Source organism: Choloepus didactylus, chromosome 23, assembly GCF_015220235.1.
Source record: "Choloepus didactylus isolate mChoDid1 chromosome 23, mChoDid1.pri, whole genome shotgun sequence".
Lineage (NCBI taxonomy): Eukaryota > Metazoa > Chordata > Mammalia > Pilosa > Megalonychidae > Choloepus > Choloepus didactylus.
In genome coordinates, this window is record NC_051329.1 from 20,717,935 (window position 1) to 20,745,308 (window position 27,374).

A 27,374-nucleotide genomic window follows, 5' to 3' on the forward strand; every position below is an offset into this window, starting at 1 on the left:
TTGTGTAAATGGTATTTTCTTCCAATTAATTTTACAATTATGCTGTCTATGGGAATGCAAATAATTTTTATATATTGATCTTATATCTAGCATCCTTGCTGTATTGCCTAGTTAGTTCTGTATTTATGCTTGGAGTTCTTATATCGACATTCATATCATCTGCAAAAAAGCAAACAAAAAAATACTATTTTGATTCTTTTTTTCTAGTTTTTATTTCTTGTGACTAGTACCTCCAGTAAAAATGTTGAATACAAGTGGTGATGACGGGGATTTTGTCCTGTACCTGTCTTTAAATACTTCTAGCATTTCACCATTAGCTGCTGTTAATTTTAGGTTATCTTTTACCAGAATAAATGAATTTCCTTCTATCCCTAGTTTATTAAAAGTTTTCATTATGAATAATGTTTCATCAAATACATTTTCTGCATCTATTAAGAAATTTAAGTCTTTCTTAATCTATTAATACAGTAATTAATTCATAAATTTCCTAGTGTGAGAGACACAGGATAAACTCTACCTGGTCATCATATATATGTGGTCTAATTTTTTTAATTCATTATTGGATTTCATTTGTTAATATTTCATTTAGGATTTTTGTGTTCATGAGTGTAAAGAAGATCATTTCCCCTTCTAATGTCCTAATAAAGGTTAATACTAACCTCATAAAATGAGTTCAGACAAAAATACCTTATTTTTCTATTTTCTAAATAATTTCTGTAAGATGGAGATTATCTGGTCCTTGAAGGTTTACTAGAAACTGGGTCCATTTTTGGTGGGCAGAGTTTTTGAACTATTAATTTAATTTCTTTAATGCTTATAATCTATTCGGGTTTTTTATTCCTTCTTGAGTCAGTCTTAATAAAATATATTTTTCTTGGATAGTTCTCATTTCTCCCAAGTTTTCAAATTTATGGGCATAAAATTGACCATAGCATTCTTCTGTTTCTTTATCTAAGAGAAAGAGGATGGATCTGCTCCTGATTGAGTCATGCTCCATACTCTAAAGCCCTTGAGGTCAGAGGTGAAAGGACACATACAATGCCGTTCTTAATAACAGAAGTTTCCATTTATCAAGCACCTACTCAATACTTTACATTTATTTCTCACAGCAATCTTTAGAGGTAGGTATTATTATGATCCCCATTTTATAGAGGAGGAAACTGAGGCCCAGAGGGTAAAGGAATTTGCCCAGGGACACAGAGAAAGCAAGAGAAGATCAGGATTCAAATCCAGGCCTGAGGGACTCTAAATAGCAGCTCGTCCCACTTTTGTGCATCTCCTGTGCAACTCTGCAAAATAAAGCCCTCCTGCTTATGGCGGCAGGTCCACCACCTCGGTTTCCTAAGCACCATTCAGAAGCCAGTGGAGGGGATGTAAGCAGACGGTCGTATCATCAACGCCAGCCTGTTAGGTCACCTTTTAAAAGGCCCTACTATGTAAAAAAATTAAGGCACAGAGAAAATACTCAGAGGAAACACTACAACGTGACTGCAGTCATCATTGGCGAGTCAATTATGGATGGAATCTTATTTTCCTATTCCTACTTTTTATATTTTCCAATATATACTTTAATAATCAGAAAACACAAGGAGCATTATTTAAAAAAAAGGAGACTAAATCCTCTTCCTCATACCACATCTATCCCCAGATGCAAGCAGCAGGTACTTAATATGGGAACTCAGTACTTTCTGCATGATTTTTCATATAACTGCTCTAAAACAAATAAATAAATGAACAATGAATAAAAGAGAAAAAAAAAAGACTAGAAGGAAATCATCAAAATGTCAAGCAATTTTTCTTTAGGACATAGAGCTTTAAGTTATTTTCTTCTTTTTTTCCACTCCCCTTTATTTTTCAAAATTTCTACATTATATTACTTTTATGATTGGCATAAAATTTTATTTGTTTTAGAAAAAAAATGACTACTTAATCATTCCTAATGCTAACTTCTTTTTATTTGGGAAGACCTTGTTCTTTAGACTGGATCTTCGGGATGGAGATTTGGTACTGAGGGGTGAGGGTCTGTCAAGGGGACCCCGGGGCAGGGGGATGGGGGGTGGCATGTCTGAGCCACAGGACTTGCCTGCCTGAACATTTCCGGAAAGTCGTACACGTAAGTGGTCCCCAGAGACTGAGCCTGGAATCGCTTGGCCTGAAGCAGGTCCTTGGTGACGTAAGGGGTGTTGATTAGCCTCCCATGCTGGGGCCCTTGTTTGTTTCCAAAGGAGTGAAACATGATCTGGAGCATAAAAAGAAATATAGAGAGAGTGAGGAAGGTAGTTCCCTGACTCGCCGAGAACCGTGGCCCTCCCTGATTTATTTCTACCCAGTCCTCACTTCTATTCTAAACGCATGGTTGGGGAAAATATCTATTTCCCTAAGGAAAACCAATCTAGGGTTATATTAAAATCAACCACTCTGTATCCCTAGAGAACCATAACTAATATACTCACCACAGCTTTATTCCTCCAAAACATGAAATGAGCACTGGTACAATACTATTGGCTAAACTCTAGACTTGATTCATACATCACTAGTTTTTCCTCTACTGTCATTTTTCTGTTCCAGGAGCCAATCGAGGAAAACAGTGCATTTAGGACAGTTAGCTTTTTAATGACTTAAAATCATGTACCATGTGCTGGTAGCCACAAGGATGCCATACACTCCATTGTCTGTCAAATTTTTTAACCATAATTTTTGAAATTCCTTTTATCTGAAAACAGAGAAGGTTCATTTGTTGATATCTAATGGCCATTTTCGTTCTAAGTGCATATTTCTCTTAGCACTCCCCAGATGACGGCTTAAGAAACATTTAATAATTAAATTACTAAAGTTCATTGATCTTCCTCCCCACTCTCTACTAAATTTGGTTTTCTTTCTCAAAAGAATCTGCTATAATAGGAGTCAATATATGTGGGTCTGAAGGCCACTGTCATTTAGTCAAAGATTATTAAGGTCATTTAAGAGTGCTATGCATTCAAAATTGCATCAACACTGTAACCAAACAAAGTATTTTACATTTCAAAATTAATTAAATTCATGAATAGAAGCACTTAAATGTCGATGGTTAGGTAGGAATAAGGTGTGAAAATATTGACGTTTCTGCTCAGTGTCCGTGGTCCTGGGGATTTGTTCTCACTATTCATTGTGGCCTTCCGTGTTTTTTACTGCATACTTTTTTAATCTGTATTGTCCTTACAGATTCTCACAAAACCATATCTACCACATTCTTATTATAACTATTTTGCAGAAGTGAAAACTGAGGCTCTGAGAATTTTAAGAAACTTGTTCCCAGACACTCAACTAATTAGAAGAGCCTGGATTTGAACCCAGGTCTTTCTGCATAGAGTGTCCACATTCTTATTTGTTTCACTTATTTGTCTCTTCTGCTTTGACTCTAGGCTAAATTGATCACTGCTGGATCACGTATTTATGATTTTTTTTTCTTTTTGATAAATGATTGATGACTAACCCAATTGGGGGAAAAAAAAATCAACCACGGTGCTTCACTTGTTACCACAAATAATACAGCCCTAGAATTGAGTAAACTTTGGAGGATTCCTCCTTCCTAGACTACCAGGATTCAGAAGCTAACACACTTATCATAAATCCAAGAGGCACTACCCCCCCAATACGCATGGCAAGGCAAAGCAGCCATCGAATGGCATCTCCACCGACGTCTCCATCTTCCACGGAGCCTGACCCTGCTCCGACCTAGGACCTCGGACACCCAGCCCGGCCCGGCCAAGCCTTACGTTTCCGGATCTGGGGTCAGGCACTTCTTCATAGAGGCTGATGTCCAGGTAGTAGCCCGACTCGTTGGTGATGAACAGGCGGATGGGAATGGCGTTGCCGGTGGTGGACTGGCGGATGTTGATCTTGACCTCAGCCTGCAGCACACGGAGCTTCCACAACCGGCTGCCGTAGCGCATGACCATGAAACGCACCGACTCCTCGATCTGCCCAAAACCACAGGGATTCCAATGTGGCTCCAATTTCAGAGCCCATTCCATGTGCTTTAATAGTTCTAGTACTAATAACGATGGGAGGCTAAGACACTGAATGCAAAATGCCTGGGACCCAGCACACAAGGAACAATTATTAGCTAATGATAACCAAAGGCACCTTGCTAAGCCTTTAAAACTCGTTATCTCATTTCATCCTCATAATTACTCAGGGAATTTGGCATTTTTATCCCCCATCGACAGATGAGGAAACTGAGGCTGGCAAATGGCAGAGCTAGTACTCCTACGTTATATCATCTTTACCTCCATCACACACCCCAAGCCTACGTGTTCTTTTTCTTCTGGGATTTACATGGACGGATGGGAGTCGGGGTGGACTTCTTTCATCCCAGAATCACCACCCTAAAAACTCCGCCTGCACATGAAGAACCAGCTTACGGAGAACATCTGGGCCTCAAGTACCAGGTCCTCACCACTACCCCCTCCCACCTGCCCGTGGTCCCCAACAGAGCCTGGAGCCAGGAAGAGGACAAAATTTTTGCAAGACATGTGGGGCATCCGTATCTTCCTGCAAGTGAAGCACACTTGTGCAGGGTGAACTTCACAGCAGGGGAAGTCCTGTTGGTTGTGGCTGAAATACGGCTCTGGAATCGAACAATGGAAGGCTTGTCATCCTCCCATGGGAAGGGAGGCTCAAACATGGACACGTTCATCCCAGAACTCAGGGCGTGACTGCCAGGAGATAACAGCCCAGTGTGGCAGGGCAGGAAGAGCTCCCCTCGCCCTCTACCCCAGCGGGGGTTAGCTCAGAGCCTGGGGAGAGCGCCCCGGAGGCGAGACCTTGGAGGGGTCCATGATGACCGTGGGCACGAAGTTGAGGAAGATGTGGTTGCAGTCAGTGCGCACGGTGGTGTTGTTGAAGGCCACCTCCAGCTCGTCCATGGCCTCCAGGAGCAGCCGCTCGCCCTCATTCTGCAGATACTCGAAAGAAGCTTCCTGCCAAAGGGGAAGGAAGGGTAGCAGCTGGAGTGAGGGGTGCAGGGCCTGCTCCCCACTGGCCAGAAACTCAGCCTTGGAGATGTCAGGGGAAGAGGAGGCAAAAACTACCCCCTCCTCCAAAAAGTGCCAGGTGAGAACTGCAGCCCTGCTTCCGGAGATGAGGGGAACACAAAGCTCTTTGTCTAGGTGTTTGTGGCAGCAAAAAACTGAGACTAGTTTAACAATCCATCCATAGGGGATTAGCAAAAACATTACACACATGGTGAAACCATGCAAGGATATGCCATGCAACAGGCATCCAAAAGGTGGATGAAGATCCACCAATGCGGAAAGAGACCTAGAAGTAAATGTGAGGTCCCATCTGTAACAGGAGACCTACAGCTCCACAGATGGACTTCCATCTAGAAAGGGTCACCAAGGGGGCTGGCCTCTGCGTGGCAGGATTGTGGGTCTTTTTTACTTGATTCTTAAAGACCATTTTTAGCATTGTTTGAACTTGTGAGAAACAGTGAAAAATGATCATGGGTTCAACCCGAAAATAAAAGAACCACCCCCCAACAAGCCAGTATCTTTCTATTGTCTCATGCAAAGAAATGCAGGTAACATAAGAAACCGATGTTCACGCTACTGGCCGGGACATAATGATAGGTCTCCTCCTGCCCCACCTCCCCCTGCTACTGGAAAGTCCCAAGGGCAGGAGGGCAGGGCCACGTGTGTCCAGGGCACTGTCCTATCCCCAGTGTCCAGCCAGGCCCCAGCACAGAGCAGGGACTCAATGAATGAAAGGCCAGTGCAGGAGCAAGGAGCTCAGACATTTTACCTTTGTGATCAGGTCCGAGTGCCTGATGATGGCTCGGATGAAGAACCTGTAGTCCGTCACTTCCAAACCCTCCTTCACCTTGGCAGCGCCCAGGTAAAGGTGCATCTTGTGGTTGGCGCAGGGCACGGCGGTCAGGCTGAAGTTTCGCATCCGGCTGAGCTCCAGCTGGAAGGCCAGGGCAGGCTCCAAGTGGCGGTAAATGCGATCTTCTGCAAACTGTAGGCCGACCAGAGAGAGAAGACAGACAGACAGACATGTGCAGAGTTTGACACCGGATTGTCATCCTCCCTGGACCAGGCCCTGTCCTGCAGACCCCTGGTGTTCCCGGATTTAGCATTCATCATGTTGCCTAATTGTGGGCAACCCTAGGGGCTCAAGAGACTTGGGGTTTGGCTAAGATGCAGAGGAGAGCTGCGTGCGTGCACCTCTTAGCTCAAGGGTGAACTTAGCTGATCCTTGGCATCTGCCAGCATGACCACGCTGCTCTCTTTCCATCACAGTATGCAGTAATTCTCAGGAAGTCTCTAAATCTTGCTTTCTTTGTGAATTCTCCTTGCCCCTCAAAAGGGAGCAACTGACAATGCTGGAGAACGAACTGAAGAGCAAAATGAAGGATCTAAAGAAGGGATACTTCTTAGCTAGAAAAGATGAGGCTTTGGATAAATTAAAATACAAAACACTGAATTTGGTGGAGTCAGAGACCATGTGTTGGGAACAAGCCCAGCTGTTCTAGAAGAGGTTCAGGAATTTTCTTAAAAGACCAGATAGCAAATGTCTTAGGCTGACAGACTGTACTATCTGGGCAACTAATCAATTCTGCTGTCATAGCATGAAAGCCACCACAGATGATACTGATCACATGGGTACAGCTGTGTCCCAGTGCAACTTTATTTATAAAAACAGGCAGCCAGCCCACAGGCTGTAATTTACCAGCCACTGTTTCAGAAGAACATGAGAAAAAAGAGGTTGGCAAAACTGTCTCATTGAGTACACCAGCGTGTTTAAAAGTTAACCAACTGAGGGAGGAGCTAAGATGGCAGCATAGAGAGGAGTGGAAGACTGTTAGTCCCCCCCGGAACAATTCAAAAATGACCAAAAAACTAGTGAATAACCTGGAATAACTGTGGGGAGACAAACGTGACTGTCCATTCATCATCCACCAACCTGAATTGGGAGGAATGCTCGAGATTGCAGCATAAAATCTGTAGGTAAAACTGCAGACCCGCGCTGAGAGCCGAGAGCCGAGAGCTGAGAGCCCCTCCCTCACAGAAGCCTTACGGTGCTAGAGAGCAGCACTCTCTCAGCCCAGCTCCAACTGGGGTCTTAATGTTAACTGCTCAATACAGACAACGAATCCCCAACAAGCAGACAGAGGCTTTTGGTGATAACTGACCTTGGGAGAGTCGGGGGACATATCTGTCTCAGGACAGGGAGCCCAGAGGATCAGGTGCTATCTCTGGCTGATGGGTGAACCTGGGAGCTTTTCTGTCCCTTTCTCTCTCTGTGGAGAAAACCTCAGCCATTTTCAGCCTGCAGCGCTTTGCAGTAAAGACAGCCTCAGCCATTTTAAAATCAAAACACTTTGATCAGCAGAGTCAGAGAAACAAAGAACTTATTGATAGGCAGATGACCTCTCTGGAGGGGGTATAGCTTCCCAAGAGGAAAGGGAGGGGCCAGCTCTACTGCCCACCTTTCTGGAACCAGACCCCAAAGCCTGGGGGAGGAGAGCCACAGGCCACACCCTCTTACACCAGCCGGTGACAGGCTGACAGGTGCACCTGCCGGGCAGAAAAGCACAGGTGTATCAATCCTCTAAGAAAAACCATCAGGGAAACCGGATACTGAATATTTCCTCCTTCTGTGACCTGAGCCTGTTCTCGTCTGGGAAAACCTGATTGGGGTGGCCTAGGAGGTCAGATGCCTAGACAACAGAAAACTACAACCTACGCTAAGAAAAATGAACCTATGGCCCAGTCAAAGGAACAAACGTACACTTCAACTGAGATACAGGAATTTAAACAACTAATGCTAAATTAGTTCAAAAAGTTTAGAGAATATTTCACAAAAGAGATAGAGGCTGTAAAGGAAGCACTGGGCATACATAAGGCAGAAATTGAAAGTTCAAAAAAAACAATTAGTAGAATCTACGGAAATGAAAGGCGCAACACAAGAGACGAAAGACACAATGGAAACATACAACAGCAGATCTCAAGAGGCAGAAGAAAACACTCAAGAACTGGAGAACAAAACACCTGAAAGCCTACACGCAAAGGAGCAGATGGAGAAAAGAATGAAAAACATGAGTAATGTCTCCGGGAACTTAAGGATGAAACAAAGTACAATAATGTACTTATCACTGGTGTCCCAGAAGGAGAAGAGAAGGGAAAAGGGGCAGAGGCAATAATAGAGGAAATAATCAATGAAAATTTCCCATCTCTTATGAAAGACATAAAATTACAGATCCAAGAAGCGCAGCGTACTCCAAACAGAATAGACCTGAACAGGCCTAGGCCAAGACACTTAATAATCAGATTATCAAATGTCAAAGACAAAGAGAGACTCCTGAAAGCAGCAAGAGAAAAGTGATCCATTACATACAAAGGAAGCTTAATGAGACTATGTGCGGATCTCTCAGCAGAAACCATGAAGGCAAGAAGGAAGTGGTGTGATATATTTTAAGATACTGAAAGAGAAAAACTGCCAACCAAGAATCCTATATCCAGCAAAGCTGTCCTTCAAATATGAGGGAGAGCTCAAAATATTTTCCGACAAACAGACAATGAGAGACTTTGTGAACAAGACACCCACCCTACAGGAAATACTAAAGGGAGCACTACAGAGTGACAGGAGAAGACAGGAGTGCATGGTTTGGAACACAATTTTGGGAGATGGTAGCACAGCAATGTAAGTACACTGAACAAAGATAACTATGAATACGGTTGAGAGAGGAAGGTGGGGAGCATGTGAGACACCAGAAGAAAGGAGGAAAGATAAAGACTGGGACTGTATAACTTGGTGAAATCTAGAGTGTTCAACAATTGTGATAAAATGTACAAATATGTTCTTTTACGAGGGAGAACAAGCAAATGTCAATCTTGCAAGGTGATAAAAATGGGGAGGCATTGGGGGAGGGATGCAATCAACGTAAACTAGAGACTAACTAACAGAAACATTGTGTTATGCTTCCTTTAATGTAACAAAGGTGATATACCAAGGTAAATGCAGATAATGGGGGGGATAGGGGAGGCATGTTAGACACTTGACATTGGTGGTGGTGTCTGACTCTTTTCCTTTGATTTAAGGTTACTTTTCCTTTTTTTTGCTACTTCCTAGCTGTCATTTTTTTTCCCTCTTTCTTTTGCCTCTCTACCTTCTTTGACTCTCCCTCCTGCCTTGTGGAAGAAATGTAGATACCCTTATATAGACAGTGGTGAAGGTGGTGAACACATAAATACGTGACCAGACAGAGAACCATCGATTGTTTACTTAGGAAGGAATGTATGGTGTGTGAACAAAACCATCTTAAAAAAAAAAATGGGTTGATGACAAAACCTCAAGGGCAATATACTGAATGAAATAAGCCAGACACATAAGGACAAATATTGCAGGGTCTCACTGATAAGAACTAATTATAATATGTAAACTCATGAAATATATAGCCATGAAATATAAGGTACCAAAACATAGGACGAGGCTTAAGAATGGGGAGCAGTTGCTTAGTATGAGCAGAATGTTCAACTAGGATGAACTTAAATGTTTGGAAATGAACAGAGGTGTTGGTAGCAAGATGTGAGAACAACTAACGGTGCCGAATGGTGCGTGAATGAGGTGGAAAGGGGAAGCTCAGAGTCATATACGTCACCAGAAGGAAAGTTGGAGGTCAAAAGACGGGAATGTATAAAACTGAATCCTATGGTGGGCAATGTCCATGATTAACTGTACAAATATTAGAAAACTCTTCCATGAACCAGAACAAATGTATGACGATACAACTAGAAGTTAATAATAGAGGTGCATATAGGGAAGAAATATATACCTATTGCAAACTATATACTACAGTTAGTAGTATTTCAACATTCTTTCATAAACAGTAACAAATGTACTTTACCAACACTACGAGTCAACAATTGAGGGGGGTTGGTTAGGGATATGGGAGGATTGGGGTTTCCTTTTCTTTTTTTCTTTTTTTTTCTTTTTCTTTTTTCATTTCTCACTTTATTTCTTGTCTGGAGTAATGAAAAGGTTCTAAAAATTGAACAAAAATTAAGTGCGGTGATGGATGCACAGCTGTATGTGGGTACTGGGGACAACTGATTGTATACTTTGGATCTTTGGATAATTGTATGGTATCTGAACAATCCCAATAGAAATTAAAAAGAAAAAAAAAAAAAGTTAACCAACTGAGAGAGAACCCTGCAGCAAATGCTAAAAGGACAGGGAACCCAGGGTGTGAGCTCTGCACAGGAAAACCAGTGGGCTCATCGGAAATACAATCCCAGAGGCAGGCATAAAAGCCGCCATGTTCTAGAATTTGGGGATGCCTTCTGGTCAGGTAGCCATACTCTTTATGAATATCAAAGACACCATGAGAGAATAATGTCATTGCTTTAAGTCATACCTCATCTCTTGCTCTGAACGTGAAAAACTTGGGAAATTCTTTCTGCAAAAAGAAATCCATACGAAAGGCAATTAGATCACGCAAGGCTCATCTAGATGTCCACACATTTGTTTTGTGATTTTGAACGATAACCCGGTCCACTTCTAGAATGAATCATTTGGGAAGCTTTCTCTTTTCCAGCGATGGATCTCTTCCACTCCAATTGACAGAACAAAAATCAAATAATTGGCCATTAGTCTTGGAAAATGGAAAACACTCATAAAGAGGAACTGAAAATTGGACTGACCTCTTGGGCAACCAGGAAAGTGATTCTTCGGAGTCCACAATCCACAAGGATATTTTTCTGCATTAAAAACCAAAGAAACAATGGAGTATTATTTGGCCATAAAAAGGAATAATGCACTAACACATGCTACAATATGGATGAATTTTGAAAACATTATACTAAGTGAAAGAAAACAGGCAGAAAAGGCCACGTATTATATGATTCCATTTACATGAAATGCCCAGGATAGGCAAATCCATGCAGACAGCAAGTATGTTAGGCGTTGCCAGACGCTACGAATAGGGGAGAAAGGGGAGTGACTGCTGATGGGCATGGGGTTTCTATTTGGAGTTATGAAAATGTTCAAAAACTGATTGTGATGATGGTTGCACACTCTTTGAATATATTAAAAGCCTCTGAATTGGAGAATTGTAAATGGGTGAACAGAACTGTAGGTGAATTATATCTCAATAAAGCTGTTACAAAAAAAAAAAAACAACAAAGACAAATTGAGCAAAAAAGCCTGACACATAAGAATACAAACTGTATGATTTCATTTGTATAAAATTTAAGGACAAAAATAATCTATGTTATTAGAAGTCAGGATAGAGTGGTTGGTTATTCTTAGGGGAAAGGAGCAACTGGCAGGGGCATGAGAGGGGCTTCTGGGGGGTTGGAAACATCTGAATGCTGGTTATGCTTGTGTGTTTACTCTGTGAAAATTCAAGCTAAACATTGATGATTTGTGCACTTTTCTGTAATGTTCGATTTCGAGAAAAAATTTACCTGAAAAAAGTATGGCTGTTTTAGTCGCTCTCTAAATGAAACAAAGACATCTTTACGGGGAAGGAAAAAAACCCAGAGAACAAGAAAATGAGATTATGGTCTGATTTGTCAATAAAATAAGGAAAATTGTTAGGGAAACACATCTTCTTCACCTATTTCAGAAAGAGGTAAATGCACAGATACAAAAGAATGCTTAGTGAAATGCAGGTAAGAGAATGGGACAAACTGCAAAATGGAAAAGACTCCAAGGTGGAAAAATCAGTTACTGAGAGCCTGATTATTGGTTGTCAACTACGAGTATGTGTGTGTGTGTGTGTGTGTGTGTGTGTGTGTGTGAATATCTACATACATATATGCTGTACACAAAAGGTTTGTTTAAATAACAAAGAAATATGTGAAATAAAAAGGGCTTCCCTTTCCCCCAATGGATGTCTATATTTCTAGTTCTCCTCTCTGCAGTATGTCACAGACCTATCAAATGTATTTGTATGTTCAGAGACACAGACAGGTATTCTTTCTTATATCTCATGATATTCTCCCAGGTCAGTCTTTGGAGAGCTGTTCTGTTCCTTTTCTCAGCCACAGGGCACCCCATTGCATGGCTGTCCTCTCCGTGCTGCAGAATCCTCACTTCCACAAGTGATTCTGACACCCCTCCTCTCTAGGGGAGAATCACCAAGGATCCCCAGTTTCATTCGACTTGTTTCGAGAGGCAGGCAAACTCCCAAGCAGCTCAAATGTCTCCTCATGGGTGCAGGGGGATGCTATACTGAAAACTCAGTTAGGATGTCAGCCGTGCCAAGAAGAATAAGCTAGATGGAAATTCACCCACATTTTTAAAGTAGCTGCCTCTGGACAGTGGGCCTGTGGATTTTGTTGAAGGTTTATTTTCAGATTTATCTGTACCTTGAACATCTTCTACAATGAACATCATTACTTTCTTATCAAGAAGAGGTAAAGGAAATTACTAAAAATAATATCCTTAAGCCTCCTCAGCGTTATCCACGAGTTAGCACCACTTCCCCAGCATCTCCTGTCTGGGAAGCACCACAGCAGCTCCCCTGGTGGACACCAAGCCAAAGGCAGTGAGAGGTGTCCCTTCCACCAGGATAGCACAGGGAATAAAACAGGTGTACAGAAGAACAGACAAAAAAAGCTGCAACTGAAATTTCCCAAGTGTTCCTGAGGTTGCGGCCAAGTCGGAGAGGGTAAAGAGCTAACAGCCAGACAGTGAACCTGAAGATTTGATGACTTCATGAGTTAAGAACCTCACCAAGCCCTTTTACAGATGGAGAAATTGAGGATCAGAGAGGTCAAGTAACCTGCCCAAGGTCACAGACTGGTGAACTACCCCTGCTCTCCTTGTGGCTCCATTTAATCAGTTAATCACTGCAACGCCCTGGGAGAGAGGAACACTGTCCCCTGTTACTGGTGGAGAAGCCACTTCTGCCCAAGGCCACTGGCTGGAAGGAGCAGGGCTAGAACCGAAGCCAGGTCTGTGTCTCTTGGAAGTCTGACAACACCGGTCCCCTTGCCAACACCATCCCTGCCCCTCTCCTTCTCCAGGGACCCTCCATCGCTCACTATCCCCCCAAACCAGGAGTGACTCCAGATTACCTTGGACTGCACAAAGGCCCGGAAAATCGGCACCAGCTCCTCGTCCTCCGGGTGGTCTGCAGACTGGATGACCACGTTCAGGATGTGGATCGGCTCTTCCCGGAGGCTCTGAGAGAGAAAAATAAGAGCCAGGTAGTAGGAGGGCTGGGATCCCAGCATGCCCACCCCAGAGGCTCGGACGCTCACCTTGCAATCGTTCTCTGTGTACAGGGAGGGCCGAGCCTTGCTGAAGAGGGGGGCGTCCCTGGGCACGTTGGCAAAGCAGGAGATCACTTCATCAAAGTTCCTGGGGGCACCGGGGGCAGAGGGGGGTGGGGTTAGGGGCAGTGCCCCATGCAGGGTGTGTGTGTGGGGGGGGATTGGGCTTTCACACTCTGCAGACAGAAAGGCCCTCCCCCCTTTCCCCACCATGGCCCTGACTTTGCCCAGCTCTGTGCAGACCTCATTTGGTTCCCTGATGAGGCAAAAGGTACCACTGATGGGGTACCCCAAAATGGACGAATGAACCTATGTGATTTGTGATCATGAATCATACTTTGGGGGATCGGCCAGGCTGGAGGAGTCCAACCTCTGTCCCCCCCGACCCTTTTACCACCTTGGAGATCCTGGAAACCACCCCTCGCCTCCCTGAGTCTAACAAGGATGATAAGGATAATCCCTATAGCTTATAAATCCACTGTGATGATTCAACAAGATAATCCGAGCATGTGCATAATCCAACACACAGTAAGATGAAAAGATATAAATAATAATAGCACTGAGAGCTAGTAGCACTTACCGAGCGCATTACTTACATATTAATTATATTTTATATATAGTATTTAATATATGCTAACACTTAATTTTCAGGGCAATACTATGAAGTGGGGCCTGCTCTTATCCCCATTTTATAGATGAGGCACCGAGAGGTTAAATAATTTGCTCAGGATCTCACAGGTAGAAAGCGGCAGAGCCAGGGTTTAAACCCAGGCCGGCTGACGCTGAAGCCCACACACATGCCACGATGCTGTCATTATTCCATCATTATTAACTCGCTGTGTAAAGTGTCAGGGCCTCCCTGCTCTGTCAAATGAAGGGGTGGAGGGCTGGGGGTCAGAGAAGCTCGGCCAGCCCCTCTGCTTGTGGTGTCACACTGGGTACCTGGTGAAATCCTCAAATCTCCGGAAGGCAACCATGGCCCCCATGCGCTGGCACAGAGGGGAGAAGCCACTGTCCATGAAGAGCTCCGTGCTGTGCCTCAGCAGGTCGGGGTTGGTGACGCTGACGGGCACTGCCATCCTGCAGGGCGGTGAGAAGCCGGGATGGGGCAGCCACTCGCAGACGCGGCCCCGAGGGGCAGCTGCGGCCCCTGTAGCAGCTCCTGCCCCCGAAGCTTCAGTGACTGGGCCAGGATTAGAGCCCTCCCAAAGTGGGGCTTAAAACATGGGACAGACTGAGGGTGGGACAGGGGTTGAGGAGTCTCGTCTGATTCCTCAGGACCCCACGGAGGTAAGAGCTCAGAGACTGACTGACTGAATGAATGAATGGATGGACGGATGGATGAATGAATGAATGACACATGCAAGCAAGTCCAGTCCCAACATGGTCCAGAGTTGAATCCAAAGTGGTGGACACAGAGAATAAACTCTCCCATTGCCAATTTTGGCTGGAGAGGCCCAGCCCCGGGCAGCCGGTGGGGCCAGGCAGGCTTGGGCCTGACACTCCAGGCCTCTGCTCCCACACCTCCATCAAACCTGCTCTCAGAACGGGGCAGGAAGCAAAATGGGCCCCATGGCCAGCAGCCTGTTCCAGTTAGGGGCTCACTGCTCCCAGGACTGGCTGCTCAGCAGGAGCAAATCCGAGTGGGTCCCCGATGGTGAAATCGGGCCCTGGAATCAGGTGAAGGAGGAGTTGTTTATCAGATGGCAGGCAGAAAATAAAACCAAGAAGGCCTGAGACAGCACTCCTAAGACAGGCCTGTGTGGAAGGCTGGCCACTGGCTGGAGTCTGGGAGGTTGGTTTTAGGGAAGTTTCCCACCACTCCCCAATAAGAATGGCTCGCAGCACCCAACCTGTTAGTAGAACGTGCTTTATGCTGAACACCTGCTTTCCTTCTGGGAGTCTGGGATTTGGGTATGGGCTAAGCAGAATGTGCTTATGTGAGCAGCCCCCAGTAAACACTCTGAGTGCTGGGTCTCTAACAAACTGGTGGACAATGTTATGTACGCGTTGTCAACAATAGTTGCCGGGGGGATTGAGTGCACCGTGTGACTCACTGGGAGAGGATTCTGGGAAGCTTCTGCCCCACACACTTCCTCCCTTTGCTGATTTTGCTTTGCATCTTTTTGCTGCAAAACTCAGAGCTGTGAGTAATGACAATATGCTAGGTCCCGTGAGTCCTTCTAGAGAATCACTGACCCCAGGGTGGTCCTGGGGACCCTGACACAGGGGCGGGCATGTGTAGTCTGCGTTGCTCTTAGGGACTCTAGAAATCATTGTCCAGAGACCCTGCTCCCAGGCAGCCAAATCCTGAGGTTACAAAGGTGGGGCATGGGCTGAAGTCAGCCCACTGAAGGTTTAGTTCGGCCCATGCATCATTTTAACATACATATGTACATTAATTGGATGCCCAAATTGAAAAACAGAAGGATTTCAATTTTTTTTTAAGCTTCGGATTTCCTGCTTCTCTTGAAAATCATGGCCGTACGGACCTGCTTTCCTGCAGAGCAACAATGAGCCAGAGCTGAGAATGGCAGCCCCTTGGGCACTCTCCACTCCCCACCAGGGGCTGGGCTCTTAGCTCCCTTGGGCGCTGGAGGAGCTTGTGACCCTGCCCAAGTCCACGCTGCAGCCCACCACAAAGCCCCGCTGACCTCTCATGGGACCTCCCTCTGTTCCCCACAATCCAACTCACGATGCGCCCAGCCCGGCACTCCTGGGAGGTGAGGCCCCACCCCTCACCGCCCTGCCAGGAGGCCTCTAAAAGATGGATTGTGGGGGCAGCTGCGGGGTGGCGGTGGGGTCTCTTCTGAGACCCCAGGCCCCAAATGAGCACACTTCAGCTGATAGCAAGTGAGGGCCCTGGCTGGGCAGAGAATCCTTCCAGGATCCTCAATGTCTGCTCTGGATCAAAAGAGGATCCTGTGCCAAATTAAGAGTCACAGTCAATAACCTGGATGCACGTGGAGGTTCTTTCTAAGGAGCAAGGCTCAGCCCACGGCCTTCACAGGAGTCACCCATCCATTCCTAGTAAACTTCTGACACCACACCTCCCCAACTGTTCCAGATTGCAAGGCCCCTTTCCTCTCAGCTGGACAGTGTCATGATCCTTTCTCTTTTTTTAAATAAGGGTAAAAAGAAATGATAACTATGAAAGGAGATGCCTCATGGGAAGAAGCACTTTTCTTTATCCATTATAAAAAGCAACACCCTCCAAAGGAAAGAGAAACACGTCCCTTAAAATCCCAAGAGACCAGAAGAAATCCCTGCTTGAAGAAAGCATGAAAGCTTTTGCCAAAACAGATACAAGAGCTGATCAACTGAATCCCCAGATCACAATGAGACCGTTCTAGCCACAAGCAAGGCCTTCAGGAATCCCCACGAGAACCAGAAACAGGTGAATGAGGAAGAGTAGAAGAGAACCCTCCAAATCCCAGAGATGCAGTTGCCGTAGCAGAAGGTGTTGCACTCTACCTGGGCAGAAGGGGACTTCGGGCCCTGAAATAAGATGGGTTAAAAAAAGAGACAGTGAGTGATCAACACAGACACATCAGGATGTCCCCCATTGAGAACATGGAGGGGCTCCCCTAAAGCATCACTCCTGGATGCCAGACTGCTTTGGACAAGCCAACAAGCATGACCTGGCAGCTGGCTCCTGGGGGGTTGTGTGGATGCTGTGGAGAGAACCTGGAGCTGAGAGCGTGACCTGGGCTCAAATTCCAACTCCGTATTAAGAGCAGCGTGGCCTAAGTGAAGTAGAGTGGGTTTGAGGGTGCATTTTTGCAGACAGATGGTGAGGGGTGAATGAGGCAGAGTGTGGAAGCGCTTGGCATAGAGCTGACCAACGGCCGGCCAGTAACAGCCGTAGTAACTGCAGCGTTTGCTAACGTTCCTCCAGCACGCTCCGTGCACCTGGCTCTGTCCTGCATGTGTGCCTGATCTCAGTTAGTCTTCACAGTGGTCCAAGAGAAGGTTCCGTGACAGGGCAGTCATGAGCCACGTGGGGCTGCTGAGCATTTAAAATGCAGCTGGCCACTGTGGGACTGAGAGGATCTTCTTGACCAAAAGGGGGAAGAGAGATGAAACAAAATAAGGTTCCAGTGGCCGAGAGATTTCAAATGGAGTTGAGAGGTCACTCTGAAGGGTATTCTTATGCGCTATATAGATATCACCTTTTAGTCTTTAGTGTGGTGGAATGGCTAGAGGGAAATACCTAAGCTGTCAAACTGCAACCCAGTGACCTTAATTCTTGAAGATGATTGTATGACTATGCAGCTTGCACAGTGTGACTGTGTGACTGTGAAAACCTTGTGGCTCACACTCCCTTTATCCAGTGTATGGACAGATGAGTGGAAAAATGGGGACAAAAATTACATGAAGATTAGGGTGGGATGGAGGGGATGGAAAAATCTTGGTGTTCTTTTTTGCCTTTATTTTTATCTTGGAGTAAGGAAAAAGTTCAAAAATTGATTCTGGTGATGAACCCACAACTGTACTTTAGTGCTGTGAATAATCAATTGTACACTGTGGATGACAGGGTGGGTGAATATATCTCCAGTAAACTGTATTTAAAAAAAAGTAAATGGAAAATGGGGGGGAGGAGGAAAAGGGGATGCTTTGGAAACTATTTTAATTTTAATTTTATTGTTTGGAGTAATGAAAATATTCAAAGATTGTGGTGATGAATGCACAACTATATGATGATACTGTGAACAAATGATTGCACACTTTGAATGTATGTTATGTGAATATATCTCAATAAAATTCCATTTTTAAAAAATGCAGCTGGTGTCACTGGGGACAGGAATTTTAAATTTTATTTAATGTTCATTCATTTTTATCTAAATAGCTGCACACGGGTGGTGGCTGCCACACTGACAGTGCAGGTTTACGAGGCAGCACTGGATTCTCGCCCTTTGATAGATGAGATGTGGGGGGATCACACAAGGGGGAAGAAGTCCCAGAGGCCTTGCCAGGATTGCTCCCAGGCACGACTGTCGGGTCCCTCCAGAGTCAGGACCCCAGAGGCCGGGGAGAAGAGAAAATGCAAGCCATGCCCAGGTACGTCCCTACCTACCTGTTGGGGTGGGAGGAGGGCAGCATGAATTGGAATTCCACCACGCAGGTGCCGTCTGGGAGCTGCCGGTGCTGCAGGCTGTTCAACTCGTACGCGATGTAGCCCCTCCGCACATACACCTGCAGCAAAGCACAGCGGATGTTCTCTCAGGCGGCTCGGAGAGGGTCCTCAGAGCCGGAGAAAACCGAGGCTGAAAGGATCCAGAAGTGATCTCGACACGGTTAAGAGCAAATGCGCTCACATCTCAGAATGTTATTAAATTGCACAAAAGCTGCTTCCCTAACTCGAGAGCAGGGGTTGAGAAGCTTTCTGCAAAGGGCCTGCTGGTAAATAGCCCAGGTTCTGTGGGTCATACAGTCTCACTCACAATTGCACAACTCAGCCGTTGTGGCAGGGAAGCTGCCGTACACAACTCATAAATGAACGTCGTGGCTGTGTTCCAATAAAACTTTATTTACAAAAGCAGGCAGTGGGCCGGATTTGGCCTGTGGACTGTTATTTGCTGATCCCTGCTCTGGAGCAGTGCTGTACATCCCAATAGACATAAAACCCAAGCTGCATCTGTAATTTAAAATTTTCTAGTAGGCACTGACAGGTAAAAATAATTTTAATGATACGTTTTATTTCACCCAAAATTTTATCATTTCAATATGTAATCAATATAAATAGTTAACTATTGAGATCTTTTTTAAATTAAATTCAGTTTTGTTGAGATATATTCACATGCCATACAATCATCCATGGGGTACAATCAACTGTTTACAGTACTATCATATAGTTATGCATTCATTACCCCAATCTATTCTTGAACATTTTCTTTTCACCAGAAAGAACAAGAATAAAAAATAAAAGTAAAAAAGAACACCCAAATCATCCCCCCATCCCACCCTATTTTTCATTTAGTTTTTGTCCCCATTTTTATACTCATCTATCCATACACTGGATAAAGGGAGTGCAATCCACAAGGTTTTCACAATCACACTGTCACCTCTTGTAATCTACATTATTATACAATCGTCTTCAAGAGTCAAGGCTACTGGGTTGCAGTTTGGTAGTTTCAGGTATTTACTTCTAGCTATTCCAATACATTAAATCCTAAAAAGGGTTATCTATATAGTGCATAAGAATGCCCAGCAGAGTGACCTCATGACTCCATTTGAAATGTCGAGTATTGAGATATTTTACATTTTTTCCCCCCATACTATATCACTAGAAACCAGTGTGTAATTTATACTCAATTCACACGGAGGCACGTTTCAAGGGCTCAGTAGCCTCATGTGGCCGGTGGCTGCTACAGAGGACAGAGTGGGTCTAGATTTAAGCACTGGACGTTTATAAATGGAACAGGAGTACAGGGACTGGGCAGGAGAGAGTTAACACAGCAGGCCTGGTGGCCGTCCTCCAAAAGGCCTGCCTAAATCTGGGAACTCGGATTTTGCGGGGATTTTGCGGGGATTGATTCCCACCATCTGCTGATAAGGAATGGCTCACTTGCCCAAACCGTCTGTGTCAACAACAGTCTCCTTCCAGGAGTCTGGGATTTGGGCACGTGCCAGGCAGAGGGTGCCTATGGGACAGCCCTGGTAAAAACCGTGGGCACTGAGTCTCTAACAAGGGGGTGGACGACCCTTCGTACATGTCACAACTCACGGCTGGGGCAAGAGCGCGCCCCGTGTGAATCCCCTGTGGGAGGACTTGGGGAGCTAGAGCCTGATTTCCTCGGGACTGCGCCTCACACACCTTTCCCTCTGCTGATTTTTGCTGTTTGTCCTTTTGCTGAAATAAATCAGAGCTGTGAGTATAACTACATGCCGAGTCCTGTGAGTCCTCCAAGGGAATCACTGAACCTGGGAGTGGTCTTGGGAACCCCCAACACGGGGGACACGTTGAACAGGGACAAAACTCTACACTCGCAACAGGCTGAGTCAAAATCATATGTTCACCATGATCATCTTGAGTCCTGAAGAAAAGGATGGATTATGTTCGATAAATTTGTTGAAGAAAGCAAGAGACTGTGTAAAGCGTTCTAGAAAAATAGAATGAAATATGCGCTTTAAAAAGAAACCACTGACGAGCTGTCCTGGGATATCACTGCTGGAAACAAAGAATGGGACCCTACAATGATTCTTCCAGAGCTGAAACTAGGGAAGGGGGAAAACTGAAGGACCAGGAGATGCGGAGTAGTATGCTCATAAGCCCGAAGTTGTCTGGTAAAGACTCAGTTTACCTTCTGGCATCAAGACAGGAGACCCACAGGGGGCCTAAAAGACGGCAGAAGATGGAGTGGGGATCACTGTGACTTAGACTTGAGATTTGAGGATGAAGACACAGCAAAAAAACCACAACCAGCTAGAGTGACCCAGGGGAAGGAGACACGTTGAAAACACAAGACATCAACTGATGTTTTCTAGAAAAGATTCTTGAAAGAGCCAATGAGATCTTTAGATTTCCTAATCTAATAAAGGCGTGGGAGACTAATAAAGGACTGGAGTGGGAGCAGGGGGACACAGCTCTGGCCTGGCTTTCACTGTCAATCATGCTTTGCTCGGTCACACAAGGCAGTGAGCCGAAGTGGTTGCCCAGGTGCCTTCCAGCTTTCATGGTCCCAAGGAGAGAAGTCTTTGAAAGGAATTTAATGCAGGTGAGACCGAACATTTGAACAAGGGGCCTCGGGCTTGGCTCTTGGGGGTTGGTATTTAAGTGTGCCCTGCCTGGGTCCAGCCAGAATGATGGATGAGATGGATGAGAGTTCAGGGGTTCTGAGCAAGGACCTAATCTGATGCTGGTTTGGCCACGTCATAGCTGTGCAACCTTGAGCAAGTCACTTTACCTCTCTGAGCCTCAGTTTCCTTCTCTGCAAAAGGGGGACAGGAGCAGTACATAACCTCCGGGAGAGAATTATGAGATCACATTGGCAAGGCACTTAGCCCAGGGCCAGGCAGTGGTGGGCAAGAAGGGCCCCTCCTACTTACCTCCAAGGACGCCATGCAGACGACTTTGTTAGTGTGATAGAAGAAGGTGGGCAGCACGTCAAATATGGTCGTCTCTGAAAGTATTAATTTCTACAGAAAACAGCAAGAGTGAAAGAGGGAAAAATGTCAACAAGCTTCAAACAACAGTCAGCTGAGAGGGAGAGAGGGGAGCAAAGAGGAGAAGTGAGTGGTTGTGTTAAAATTAAACACTGCAATGCTGGAGCATGCAAGCTTCCTTTCCTTGAGCAGTTCAGTGTAAGATCAGAAAGTGGAGAAAACCCTCCAGACAGCCACACGCGGGGCTCCCTGGGAGCTTGTCCATGAGCACCAGAGTTGGGGGTGCTCAGGGAGATGAGCCTGGTGGTCCCACCTGTGTAGTTACCAAATAAGTCCTGTCTCGCCTGAAGTTTACAAATCACACCTGCAGGTGAGCCCTCACGACCACACCCTCCGTCCTTCAACTGCTCTCCAGGACATCCCTTCCGGGGCCTCCCAGTGCCCACTCTCAGCCATCCCCACCACTGGGCCCCACGCTGGCCGCGAGCACCTGGAGAGCCCGTCTCCACCCGCCGGGTCCCCACCTGGGCCACAGGAAGGAGATGCCTCACCTTGAGGTTTTCGGGGCAGAACTGGTGACCGTACATGTCGATGGCAGACAGGAAAATGGACTCCACCTGGTTGTGTCTCAGCTCGTAGGAGGGGAGGTGGGAGGCGATCAGGACCTGTGGGGTGGGCGGACGGGCTGGGCAAGCCGGTCTCACGGAGAGAGCACTAAGGGCCAGGCCAGCGGGCCAGACACTGGGGGGCGGGAGGCAGTGGACAGTGCAGGGGAGGGAAGAATGGTTGGGGAGACCGCATGATGGGGGGTGCACATGCAGGGAGAAGAGGCATGCCCAGCAGCGGGGGCCTCCTGCAAGGTGTGGGGGTGCATATCACAAGCAGAGGGGGAACACGTGAGGTGGGGCCACGTCCGCTCCCCTACCTGCCTGGCTCTGAGCGCCACTTTGCAATGCTCGCTTTTGCTCAGCTGAGTGAGCTCGTTGAGGATGGAGGTCAGCTCGTCTGACAGGGCAGGGTCTGGTCCACAAAGCTCATCCTTTGGGGGACAAAATCAGAATTCTGAGTCCCGCAGAGAAAGCAGCCAGAGATCACCTCTGCCGGGGAGTGAGGTTGCCCCAGCAAACCAGATAACTGCTCAGCCCTCTGAGCACATCTAGCTCTGCCTGATTCACACACATCCTCACCCCTTTCCACACGTACCCCCCCCCCCTTCATCCATTCATCCATCCCGAAAACATGCACTCAACGTCTAAGAGGAAGAAAAATACAACCAAATCTCTGAATGCATGACGACAGGCCAGGCAAGCAGCTTGGCCCTTTATGTACATTTCCCCAAATTCTCCCAACCCTCCAAGGAGCTACTATCATGACTCCCATTTTGCAGATGAGGAAACTGAGGATCTGAGAGGTAATATGACTTATGCCAAGGCCACCAAGCATGTGCAAGGCAGAGCTGGGATTCCAACCCGAGCCTCTTCTCTCCCTGAGGCCATGCCCTCTTTTCCCCATCACTGCCGCCTGCCTTTGGGGGCTTGCCAAAGGAGTCAGACACAAACAAAGTGCAAGGGCTACATGGGGTGCCTGGTGGGGGTTGGTGAGCCGCACTCTGGGAGCCCCAGGAGGGAGCATCCAGGGGCTGGTGAGGTCAAGGGTGGCTTTTTGGGGTCAGGAGTTGAATTTTGCAGGGCAGGTGGAAAGAAGGCTGGGGTCCTTGTGTTCATCCCTCTTCTCTGCTTCTGAACGAGGGACCTTTCTACTGGAGACCAAGGCTGTGGGTGACTCGTCTTTGATCTCCTCTTATGCTCTGAATGCAAGAGGGGCTCAGGAATGGCTCGGAGCAGGTGCTCCCTAAATACCTGCTGAAAGCCAATGGGCGGCTGCTGGAATGGGGGTGCCTGAGCAATGTGCTCCCCAGCCCCTGGCACCAGCTGACTGTCCTCAAAGGAAGCTGCTAGACCATGGGGCTGCAGGTCATTTCTTTTGCATGGGTTTCTTCATTTTCCTAATTATCCATAAAGAGCATTGCTTTTTTTTATACTCAGACAGTTTTAAAAAATATTAATCCTTCACGCATGTACACAAACACACAAGCATGTCAGTGCTGATGACAACTCACGTAAAATTACTCTAAACCTTCTCTCCTTCCCAAATTCTGCTTTGCTTTGCATGCTTGGGTGGAGGTGCATGACTGTCCACCGCCACGCCAGGCTCGTGGCTCCAAGGACAGCACGGAGCACAGGCGTGTCCCACTGACCAGGCTAGTGGTTTTCCCAGAGCTGAAAGAGTCCAAAGTAGTTGGTGGGAAGGTTTTTAAACCTGGCCACCACCCTCTAAATACGTTAATCCGAAATACTATTTTTCTGTCGCAGTAACTTGTATGAAGGGGTCTCGTCTCATATTTTTTAGTTTACAGTACAAGGTTTTGTTTTCTTTGTTTTGTCACTAACAAAGTCCTATGACCACTGAATTTCAATTCAGAAACTAAGTCCCCTTAAGGACTCAAAAAAAAATACAAATAAAAAAGAACAGAAAATCATTTCAGAGTAATGATTTCATTAACGTGTCTTTGCTAAAAACCTACTAGGAACCCAGGCACCAAACACAAGTAGCCAAGGGCAAAGAGGTCAGCATTTTCCAACGAATGGAATCGAGAACCTGGAACAATATCAGATCTCACATATAATGCCCAAACCCCACCTGGTATCACATATTTAGTCTTCCTCATCCAAGAAACCCCAAGCAAGTATCACAGTTCTCTCCCCAGGGGGCCACTCCACCTTGTCCTCCCCAGACTGTCCTTGGGGGTACATGATTTTTAGTAACTTTAAGCCCAAAAGAGAGTCGACACATGCACAAAGAGTAAAGAACAGGCAGAATAATCCACAGACCCACCCACCCGCCTTTGACTGGTGAGCCGACTGAATGCATCACAGCTTGTACCTGGCTTTACAAAAACTCAAAAAAGGTAAATGTTTAAGAAAATGTGATCAAAGGGAAGTGTTTTAAAAAGGGCTATTTAATTTTAGCAATAGAATTCCCCCCAAAAGTAAAATATCTCCTTGGGCATAAATATTTTCTAGTCCTGGCTGTACACCGCAATTCCCTGGGGTGTCTCGCCACCAAATTTAATTTTGAAAAATTTTAAAGCTACAGGAAAATTGAAGACTCGTATGCAGAAATCCCCTCTACTGATCACCAGGGTTCACCAGTGGTTAAACATTCACCACATGCTCACATTTGCTTTTATTCTAGTTCAGCATGCATGCCCTTTGTTTTTATGAAAGTCAGTTGCAGAAATCATGATCTGTCATACTAATTCTTTCTACAGGCATCTCCTGGAGAACAAGGACCTTCTCCCACCTAATTACAGAACCATTAGATTAAAACACCTGAGAAACTGAAAGTTAAACTGGTAACATTATCTAATCTCAAGTCCACGTTCAAATTTCCCACTGGGGAGCTTTTAAACACATACCAAAGCACGGGTCCCATCCCCGGAAACCCTGATTTAACTGACCAAGGGCAGGGCCCAGACATCTGAATTTTTCTAAACACACCTGAGCTAATTCTCAGGAGCAGCTGGAATTAAGAGCTGCTGCACTGAGAGATTTAAAACATGACTTTTTAATAAAAATATCAGTATTTAAGAAGACATCTTGGAGAACCTAAGATGGCGGTTAGGTGAGACAGGGCAAAAAAACACCTCCGTAAAAAATACTAGATAAAAACCAGAAGGTGACCTAGAATACCAGTTTCAGCGATGCACGAGCTAGACAAGGTCTGCTAGAACCACAGGGGCTGTACATTTGGTGAAACCGGGAGTCTGCATTCTGAAACGAATGAGTAAGCCGGCTGAAAGATCCGCCGCCGCGCCGCAGTGTGGGGAAGCCAGGGGGTGGGCGTTTGGAGATGGACTGGTTCTTTTAAAAAAAAAAAGGGAAAAACCCAGGAGTGGCTGCAGTTGTGACAGTGGGAACCGCGCAGTGAAGCACAGCAGGAGCGGGCTGAGCCGGCCTCTCGGTGTCTGGCATGGAGGATAGCCCACTGCAGATTCCTCCAGGGCCAGGGGAGCGGAGAGGAGAGCCAGAAGGAGAAAGAAACCCTCCTGCCCGGGGCCGTGCCCATAGCCCAGAGCTGCGCCAGATGTCCTGGAGCTGGGAAGGAGGAACTGTGCGAGGAGAGGGGGGTGGTTGAGACGCCCCGTTCAGCCATCTTTGCATCAGGCTGAGAGCGCTGCTGCACGGCCCGGCGGCCCGGGGCTTCCCTTGAGGGACGGCGCATACTGGTGACGTAGCACAGCCTTCCCTCAGCAGAGGTCCTAGAAGATCACAGCTGAGAAGGGGGGCCCACTCAGAAAACCCAGGGACACTACGTCAATGCCGGTGGTTTGTGGGTCAGCGACAGAGAGGGTCTGGGGCAAAACTGAAATGAAGGCTTAGACTCTTGTAGCGGCCTTCAATCTCCAGGAACACCTGAGGGGTTTGAATATTAAAGCTGCCCTGCCTCCCTAGCCACCCGGACACACGCCCCACATTCAGGGCGGACAGCTCCAGCAACACACCCAAACTGAGTTCACCAACTGAACCCCACAAGAATCATTTCCCCACACACCACAAGGATAAAGTTGAGGAGAACTGACTTGAGGGGTATAGGTGACTCGCAGACACCATCTGCTGGTTACTTGGAGAAAGTGTATGCCACCAACTTGTATTTCTGAAAAATTAGATTGGTATATTTTTACAACTTGAAAGAACCCTATCAAGCAAAGCAAATGCCAAGAGGCCAAAAACAACAGAAAATATTAATGCATATGATAAAACCAGACGATATGGAGAACGCAATTCCAAACACCCAAATCAAAATATCAGAAGAGACACAGTACTTGGCACAATTAATCAAAGAACTACAATTGAGGAATGAAACATGGCAAAGGATATAAAGAACATGAAGAAGACCATGGCACAGGATATAAGGGACAAAAAGAAGACCGTAGAAGAGCATAAAGAAGGCATTGCAAGAGTAAATAAAAAAATAGAAGATCTTATGGAAGTAAAAGAAACTGTTGGCCAAATTAAAAAGACTCTGGATACTCATAATACAAGATTAGAGGAAGTTGAACAACGACTCTGTGTCCTAGAAGTCCAAAGAACAGAAAATGAAAGAAAAAAAGAAAGAATGGAGAAAAAAATTGAAAAAATCGAAACGGATCTCAGGGATATGATAGATAAAATAAAACGTCCAAACTTAAGAAACATTGGTGTCCCAGAAGGGGAAGAGAAGGGTAAAGGTCTAGAAAGAGTATTCAAAGAAATTGTTGGGGAAAACTTCCCAAACCTTCTACACTATATAAATACACAAAGCATAAATGCCCAGCAAACTCCGAATAGAATAAATCCAAATAAACCCACTCCGAGACACATTCTGATCAGACTCTCAAATATTGAAGAGAAGGAGGAAGTTCTGAAAGCAGCAAGAGAAAAGCAATTCACCACCTACAAAGGAAACAACATAAGACTAGGTTGTGACTACTCAGCGGCCACCATGGAGGTGAGGAGGCAGTGGCATGACATATTTAAAATTCTGAGAGAGAAAAATTTCCAACCAAGAATACTTTATCCAGCAAAACTCTCCTTCAAATTTGAGGGAGAGCTTAAATTTTTCATAGACAAACAAATGTTGACAGAGTTTGCCAATAAAAGACCTGCCCTACTTCAGATACTAAAGGGAGCCCTATCGACAGAGAAACAAAGAAAGGAGAAAGAGATATAGAGAATTTTAACAGACATGTATAGAACCTTACATCCCAAATCACCAGGACACTCATCTTTCTCTAGTGATCATGGATCTTTCTCCAGAATGGACCACAGGCTGGGACATAAAACAAGCCTCAATAAATTAAAAAAAAAAAAAAATTGAATATATTCAAAGCACATTCTCTGACCACAATGGAATACAAATACAGGTCAATAATTTTTGAATTGTAACTCCACTATTTAC

At 45.7% G+C, this 27,374-nt stretch overlaps 1 protein-coding gene across 5 annotated transcripts in view; it reads right to left on the reverse strand.

Annotated features, from left to right (window-relative positions):
- The window catches only part of ACACB (acetyl-CoA carboxylase beta), a 166,513-nt gene that overhangs the window by 21,675 nt on the left and 117,464 nt on the right, over nt 1-27,374 (reverse strand). For 4 of the 5 annotated variants that reach the window (XM_037816972.1, XM_037816974.1, XM_037816973.1 and 1 more), the window contains 14 exons: nt 22,300-22,413; nt 21,926-22,039; nt 21,318-21,407; nt 18,346-18,464; nt 16,743-16,766; nt 14,211-14,348; nt 13,257-13,356; nt 13,071-13,178; nt 10,689-10,745; nt 10,403-10,444; nt 5,785-6,000; nt 4,806-4,961; nt 3,756-3,959; nt 2,084-2,239 (listed from right to left, as the gene is read on the reverse strand). In XM_037816972.1, coding sequence (XP_037672900.1) covers nt 2,084-2,239; nt 3,756-3,959; nt 4,806-4,961; nt 5,785-6,000; nt 10,403-10,444; nt 10,689-10,745; nt 13,071-13,178; nt 13,257-13,356; nt 14,211-14,348; nt 16,743-16,766; nt 18,346-18,464; nt 21,318-21,407; nt 21,926-22,039; nt 22,300-22,413 — 1,638 coding nt within the window. The remainder of the gene's footprint in view (nt 1-2,083; nt 2,240-3,755; nt 3,960-4,805; nt 4,962-5,784; nt 6,001-10,402; nt 10,445-10,688; nt 10,746-13,070; nt 13,179-13,256; nt 13,357-14,210; nt 14,349-16,742; nt 16,767-18,345; nt 18,465-21,317; nt 21,408-21,925; nt 22,040-22,299; nt 22,414-27,374) is intronic. The other variant, XM_037816975.1, reaches the window with a different exon arrangement.